At 34.8% G+C, this 8,795-nt stretch overlaps 1 protein-coding gene across 1 annotated transcript; it reads right to left on the bottom strand.

The window, feature by feature from the left end:
- Window positions 1–6,787: 6,787 nt before the first annotated feature.
- On the bottom strand, window positions 6,788–8,341 carry LOC141647548 (peroxidase 5-like). Its single transcript, XM_074455775.1, has 2 exons — window positions 8,044–8,341; window positions 6,788–7,737 (listed from the first exon to the last, which is right to left on the bottom strand). Exons 1-2 carry the CDS (start codon window positions 8,275–8,277, stop codon window positions 6,928–6,930), a joined length of 1,044 nt encoding a protein of 347 aa, XP_074311876.1. The 5' UTR covers window positions 8,278–8,341; the 3' UTR covers window positions 6,788–6,927.
- Between the last annotated feature and the right edge of the window lie 454 nt (window positions 8,342–8,795).

Raw genomic sequence — 8,795 nt, forward strand, 5'->3', positions numbered from 1 at the left:
AAGTTCAAGTGCCATAGAGTCATAAGGGATGACTAGTCGATCACATAGACAGACTGTATGGGACACTCTGTCGGGCAGTGACCGCTTATAGAGTTCTTGTAATTCATAATGCCTGGTCGTGGCGAGAGCTGCTATAGTATTCTTTTGAGTCAATTCTTTGACTAGAGACTATTCGCCCAAGGTGGCACAGTTTCTGAGTGACTTTGATTTATGCTCTACGACTTTTGTAACTGAGGTCAAATGGGCATCTTTTGGTCATGATGGGTTGTGGCTATTCGAAGGAATAGTGCGATAGAAATTATCCACCCTTTGTCAGGGTTATCTTTAAATCTCAAGGCCACTCGAGGAGTAGTGAACTGAAAATGCGTGGCCACGCTCGGAACGTATCTACGGTAGATAATTCCGGTCAGATAGTTACTCTCCAAATCGAGGAAACCACTATGGATATGATCAAATGCAAGTACGACCTGCAAGACACCTTGCATTTAGTGGGAGATTGTAATAAGACAAGAGAATTGGTGACGCACACTTGTCTCGGACAAGTGGGAGATTGTTGGAGTAAGTGTCCTCAACAATAGTGCAATCATATTATTAAATTTCATAATAAGAATACGTAAGGGATGATTCATTATATAGTCAACTGATCAACATTAATCGATAATAATTGGCTAACTAGAGTTTGACATTACTGTCGTTTGACGGTGGTGATCAGTTGATCCCTTTAGGTCATACCTATAAGACGATTCCCAAACAAGAAAGTTAATTAATTGTATATCGATACAAATTATTTAATTCTTTGAATTGAACAAATTTTATTTAAAAGAGAGAATTTTATATCTTATTGTAATGTGATTAAATAAGATTTATTTTAGTAATTAAAATGTTAAATTACTAAAATTGATTAATGTTTATGAAACATTTGAGATAAGAATAATTAGTTAATTATAGTTATAAAATATTTTAGATTATATTAACTAGACTTAATGTGACCCATTTTATTTACATGTAATTATGAATTACTAGTTATTTTGTTAAAAGTAATTTATTTGGTATAAAATGACATTTAATTAGTTAAATGTGCATTAACATATCAAATAATATGTTATACGTAACATGACCTACCAAATTACAATTGACAAATTACAAAGTTAAAATGGAGGTCCATTTTTATGTAGGGGCTGGTTGGGCTAAGGTTAGTTTAGGGTCTTATTTAATCATAGTATAAGATGCTTTAGAAAATACAATTGCACCTAAACTAGACCTACGCCTAGATTTTTATGGGTAAGAACAAAAGCAATTGAAAAATACAATTGTTCTTCCCAATTGCATGGGAAAAACCGGCACCCACCCTACATCATGAGATGTAGTTCTCATTTTTATTCTTGCACAATAATTCTCATGCATATGTCTCACATATTCTCTCTACACATAAAATTGTTTTATGCATGATATTTATTCTAGATCTAATAAGACCCATAAATTACTCTAGTAGTAATAAAATTATATTAGATTCAAATTTAAGGTTACTAATTCATAATACCTAGTTAGTATATGAATTAGTGTTATGGGAATGTCTTGGGTGCAACCGATTGGAGTGTTCCTACACTTAGAACTTGAAGATTTTTGGAAAATCATCCTAACATATTAAGCTCAAGATCCAAGTTAGGAAGGAGTCCTAACTTGGTGCCAAAAATTTCGGTCTATACAATGTCAGGAAATTGATTTTCTCCTTATTTTGTTATTTTGTCATGCATGCAACTAGATCCATGAGATTTATTATTAACAAGTTAATTAGATCTGCATTAGAAGAGTCTAATAATAGGTGTATGAACTTTCTGTAATGACTCAGCAGAAGATAATCAACATGGGTCGCAACCCATAGATAAGGGCCCTTTTGTCTAGCATCCGAATAGAACTTCAGTTTCCCCCCACTACTACAAATATAGGCAATAACAACGCCCCATTAACAACGCATATTAACGCATTATATGTAATACCGTTGTTAATCAGGTTAGTATATTTTGGCGCAATTCTATGAAAAGTAATAACAACGGTTATTTCTTTAAAGTCGTCGTTATTAGTAATCACAACAGGTTTCATTTTAGAACCGTTGTTAATAGTTGAAAAGTAATAACAACAGTTATTTCTTTAAAACCCTTGTTATTAATTTTAACAACGGTTTTTTTGCATATAACCCTTCTTATTACTTTTAACAACGGTTTTTTACATATAACCCTTGTTATTACTTTTTACAACGGTTTTTACCTATAACCGTTGTTATTACTTTTAACAACGGTTTTTTTACATATAACCTTTGTTATTACCTTCGCACCAAAATATTTTCACTGTGGGACAAACCGGATCCCTTAGTTTCTTTCCCTTTCTATTCTTTATTCATCTTCAACATTCACATCTTCATCTCCCTCACACTCAAGACCAAAACCTCTCACACAATACTCACTCAAAACCCACCAAATCACCCTTAAAACACTCAAAATTCTCCCTAACTCAATCCTACATATTTATAACCCACTTTCCAATCTTCAAAACTACCAAAATCTCTCAAAATCAACTTTTAGAAACCTAGAGTTTTAAAAATCCGGGAGCAAGAAATTGATTTTTTTTTGTTTAATTTTCATCTTATTACTTCGATTGTCAGGTATGAAATACTAACCTACTCGATTTATTTGTCAACACAAAATCCTAATAATCGCACATCTATTTTAATTCCCATTTTACTGTTGTTTGACTAACCCTTATTTATCTCACCATCGACATCACTCTCCCCTTTATCAATTCTTCATATTTCACTATCAATTACCCTGTTAAATTTTAGGGTTTTGTTTGATTTCATAAGGATCTCATCTTTCAGAGTATCCATGAAGGGATTCCGATCTAGAGGTATTCTTTCTAACCCTAATTGCTTCGCCTATTTTGATTTTAAAGTTCCTGGTGCCTTGTTAAATTTTAGGATTCGTTTGATATTTGTACTTATTTTACCGTCTCACATTATTCTTATACTTAAAAATTTGTACATTGTAGTCTTGGAGTCTTGGGGGTAGTATGATAATATGCTCAGCTGATTTAGAAGGTCAAACATGGTGGAAATTTGTACATTATAGTCTTTTACCGTCTTTCCTGTCAGGTAATCTCACTGAATATATGGGCTCCTTATTTAATGATCATATTGTTTGGTGGACATGACGCTTCTTTGTATACTATTGTTTGATTATAGATGGTTAATTTCAGAAGTGCGTGAAATGGTATGTACTCCTACCTTTTCACGAAGATATTAACCCGTGACCTCTTCATTTTCCCCATTTGAGCGATATTACCTAGCATTGGGACTGTAATATATACTCTTCTTCAGGTTAACATCTTAAATTCACCGCTTCTTTAGAGAATTAATTGGTAGCTTTTCATTTGAGAAATTGATCCTGCAGGTAGTAATCACTGCTGCTGGAGCAACTCTGACTGACAAAGCAGGACGAAAGCCACTTCGTGTGGTAATTATCACTACCTTTTTTCACTAGAAATTATGTTGTTCATATTATTTTACATATAGTGCAAAGTTTTTAATTCCTGAGGATTCACAAGACTCGGAATCTTTTGTCTTTGGAATGTTATAGAACTGTTTAGTTTATTTGCTGCATATCAACAAGTCTTTCAACTATAACTAATTTGACTCGGTAATTTATTCCATCCCCAATATCCATTATGGTTTGAATCTTCTTCCAAATTTTATGAAATTGAGATGGATCAATGTTGTTTGTGTTACTTCAGTTTCAAGTGTTTGGGTTCACGACTTTTAGTTTTATGGCTAAAGATGCAATATATGCTCATTTTTTGCTAAAGTCATGAAATTTCTACGTTGTGCTACCTCACTTTCTTCTTTTTCATTTCTCCTTCATTTTCAATTTCTGCTCTATTCCTCGATTTTTGCTAGTAAACATTTATTTTATGCTGTTTGTAGGTTAAACTTTTGGTGATTTTCATATATTTGCCTCAGGTATCTTGTTCCTTTGTTTTACCTCAACTTATTTCTTTCATCCACTTCTCATATCTACGTACGTTTCCCTTTTTTATTTCCACCATCTTAACTTAAATGTACCATTGCAGATTTAAATTTGAGAGTGTCAATTGAGGAGATGAAAGATGTTAGGTGTAGGCTACCAACTATTTAGGGAATACGTAATGTTGAGTAGTATATTCACTAAGATGGTATTGTTATGTTGGATGTGATGCGAGATCGATGTAAGTTTGTTGGAGTTGTATTGTTGAGTAGTCTATTCACTAAAATGTGCGTGCGTAGTAGTGGAGTTGTAACTGTCGGATGTAAATGGATGTTTGAATTGTGGTTTTAATATTTTGAGAAAATCATTGTGCTAGTGCATAAAACTTTGCAGGTGTTTAATTTTAGGTTAATCAATTTGAATTGAGCTTTTGTTGTATGTTGATAATGCTGCTGTTATTGATACAGGATTTTGAATGCACTGATTTTGTAAATTTTAAAAAATAAATAATAAACATCAATAACAACGGTTATATGCCACAAAACCGTTGTTAATAGTCACTTTTAAAAACGGTTTTTTTAAACATATAACCGTTGTTATTACTTTTAACAATGGTTTTTTAAAATATAACCCTTGTTAATAGTCACTTTTAACAACGGTTATGTTCCGTATACCCGTTGTTAAAAAATTTCACAATTTTGGTGGGAAATATACAACAACGGTTTTTTATATTATAACCGTTGTTATATCTTTCCCACCAAAATTTCGTCAAATTTTCCACAACGACTTACTCGCAACAACGACTTTTAACCGTTGTGAATAATTTTCACAACGGTTTTAGTAAATAACCTAACCGTTGTAAATACCTTTTACAACGGCCGCTTTAACAACATCCGCTTCTTGTTTTAACAACGGTTTTTACCCGTTGTTATAGCATGTATCTGTAGTAGTGCCCGCATCTTCCCCTGCAAATCTAGCCTCTAATTTTCTTGCCCAGCGAAACTTTCATGGTGGTTGGCTTCGTCAAACTCGATAAAAGTGAATCCTTGAAAACCCTGCCTGTTAGTCGACACATGGTGAACTCTTTTAACCGCAGAGAAACCGCAGTCATGAAGCATTAACCTCATCCGCTCAAAATCCTTATTTACACCCTTTCCATTTTCATAACGAACAGGGAGATTATGAACAATGCAAGTAACATGATAGACGTAACGAGAACGTGATTGTGGTTCCGGTAAACTAGCCATATTATTAGGTACAAAGTATTTTTTTTAGGGAAATATTTTAGAGAGAGAATGAAAGAGTAAATGTTTGTTATTCAACTATAACATTATATCGACATATTTATAGTCCAAATTGAATAGTATAACGCATGCATAAAATTTTGAATAAAGTTACATATATTTCGCATGCATTGGTTCAACTCAACTGATTTGAAAAAATGACCCTTGTCCAAATATACAACAACGAACATAAAAAAACCTTCTTGTTTTATATTTTATAACGGTTTTATGTAAACCGTTGACAAAACTATGATAACGGGTTTTGCAAGACCGTTTACAATATATATTTTATAACGGTTTTATGTAAATCGTTGATAAAAAGTATTATAACGGATTTTGCAAGACCGTTTACAAGATATATTGATTGATTATTAAATATTATATAAAAAATCCTTTCCATACTTGAGCGGATTGAAAGGTGATGGGTCAAAGATTAGTTGCCGTTTTTTGTAGTGAATTTTTTTATTGGTTAATAAAGAATATCCAAAGAATCCTGTTGCTATTTTGTCATATAATATGAATTGGGCTGGAGTATATTTTGTCGTGTAAAATGAAATGGGCTAAACTGATGTCCAAAGGGAGGATAGTTAGGCGGGAAAAACAATTTTGAGAGTGATTGTGAGGCTGCCACGTGTCTAGTGGTTCCTCTATTATACCTTTAATTAATATATAGATAGATATAGATAGATATAGATATAGATATAGAATATAGATATAGAAGATATATATAGATATATAGATATAGATGAGTACTTAAGTACGTAATATTACTCCATTAATCATTACCCAGTGAATAGTTTGGGTAATTTATTACCCTTTTATGCGAGTAATAGATTACGGGGATATGTAATTACTCTAAAACCAAACTTACAAAAAGCAGCTTACATATTACTCAGATGTTTATTCCTTCTCTTTTACCCTCAATTAGAGCTAACAAAAGCTGGACCGACCCGAGGAACCCGACCCGACTCGCCCGAAACCCGACCCGATACAATCCGAAAATTGGGTGAACCGAAAACGACCTGACCTGATAACCGACAACAGCCTTGATTTTTTGAACCAAACCCGATCCGACCCGGAACCCGATATTTTCTTAACCCAATAAATGACCCAATAATGGATTAGCTTAATAATGGCTTAAACAATTCCAAAATGACATTCATCTTAATTATTTTCACTTAAAACTACAATTAATACATCTACCTATTGTTTAAACATAAAATTATCAACTAAAACTAAATATGTAAGATAAAATATATGTTGATAACCTGACCCGACACTTACCCACTAATAACCCGACCCGACTTGTCACCCGTTGAGAACCCAACCCGACCCGACCTGAACTGAACCGAGCTGAACCCGTCACTGACCCGACAGAACCCCGAATCCAATATGTCCCGAACCGCTTCGGCTCAACCCGTAACCGATCCGAGTGACTCGATTACCACCTCTACCCTCAATCCAAGCAAGCGAAACAGAACAATGTTTGTAATGAATAATGTTTTGTATTATTCCAAATCGAAATGATTACAAGCACATCCAAATAACCACAATGGATATTACAAATACAAAGGAGGTAAAAAGGGGAATACATCATAATGGAATTAGGGAAGAAGATCCACAATCTCCCTCTACTGTTTAACAGGGATATTAACAGAATTAATAATACCACAATGCCTCCTAATCTCCCCTTGCTCACCAGTAAGCACGTTCATCTTCCCAAGCTTAATCATCGCCTCGTTAAACTTCTTCTTCCATAATTCAGCATTGCTAGCGTATTGCTTGACCATATCCTTGGTAGTTCCGTGGACCGCCATGGCTAAATCCGATGGAAGCACACCCTTACCCTTACTAATATTCTCATAAAACGACACACCCCATGCCTCATTGACTTTCTTCTCTGGGTTCAACGGCGTAGTTAGTCTCCAAAATACACCGCTGTCCTTTGGTGCACAAGACTGATTCTCCACCATGGCCTTATAGCTCTTGTCCAGAAAGTTATCGACGGCGGGAACTTCTAAGGTCGAGTTGACTTCGGCAATGGTACCCTGGCACCGACTTTGCCCGATTGAGTGGGACCCTTCAAGGACAACGAGGTCTTCGACTGTGAGGCCTTTTTCGGCGTACTGTTCAGTAAGACGTTCGATGTTGGAGATACTCTTAGGGAGGCCTCCAGCAAAGTTACCATCGATGGCAACACCGTCTCGGCGGCCTGCGGGGATCACGTAGTGGGGGTTTCCGACGGAAACGATTGCGTCACGAGCGGCGTATGCAAGGATATCCGCACATGAGACGACGTTAGGGCAATGTTTCTCGACCTCGGTTTTGATTTGGTTAATGACTTCCATACCTCGTAGGGATATGCCGTTGGCTGGGTGTGCCATTTCTGTGTTGTATAGGTTGTAGCGTTCCGGTGTAAGTAAGATTGATCCATCACATCCCTGTTATATTATAGTAATCAATGGTTGAAGAGCGTTAGTTAGTCTATTATCATTCTCATGATTTATACCCTGTATTGTATACTGAGTATTCAGCTAGTTTAGCCGATAGAGTCACGATTTATAGAAGTTAATATACCAGTGTCGTTAGCATTAATAATATGCTAGTCAAATATCGATTAGATTGACTTGTGTATTATTATTAATAATTATATTGACATTGCGATAAATTGGTAAGTTTTTTTTATTTGATACGCACGCTTTATTATTTAAAATGACTCGTGTAGAAACGATTAATAGGGTAATTACCGTGATGAAGCAATCATGAAAATGGAGACGAATAATGCCAGGAATGCTTCCCTTGTTTGTTAGAGCATTTTTCTTGATGACATCGGAAACAATCTTCTCGACACTGGGACATTTTCTTTTATAAAAATCGATGCTAAGTGTTTGAATAATAGCACTGGTGTTAACAGTGACGGCGGCCAAAGACGGGGTGACAATGGCTAACACAGTAACGATGAATGGCAAGGGTGAGGCCATTTTATGTGAAAAAATAAGCCCCCCTTGTTTTGTTTTATTGGTTTGGATTTTATTTTGTGTGCTTGTGATTTGGGAAACATGGGACATCAAGTATTTATACTCATAACAGAAGATTGAAGAGAATGGTTGAGCGTAAGAGTTGGAAACATGAGGTAATCAAATTTTTGTTATCTGATGTTTTGTTTCCTATAATTAGATTGCTAAATATAAAAATTGGTTGCTCAGTCTAATTTGCATCAATTCTTGCACAAATACTATCCTACAAGTTTAAAACCAGTTGTATAATAGCATTATACAACCGCCTCAAAGTTGTTGAGCTCTTACACAAAGTTGTTGAGTTATTTTACAAGTTATTGAGCTATTTTGCGAAGTTATTGAGCTTAATAATTATTCCGTTAAGCTCAATAATTTTGTAGCATACCTCGATAATTTTGTTAATAGAGTTCGACAACTTTGTAACAACGCTCAATTACATTAACTAAGTTGTATATACAACCAGTTGTATAATACATTAACTG

This window comes from Silene latifolia, chromosome 3 (genome assembly GCF_048544455.1).
Source record: "Silene latifolia isolate original U9 population chromosome 3, ASM4854445v1, whole genome shotgun sequence".
NCBI classification, from domain to species: Eukaryota; Viridiplantae; Streptophyta; class Magnoliopsida; order Caryophyllales; family Caryophyllaceae; genus Silene; species Silene latifolia.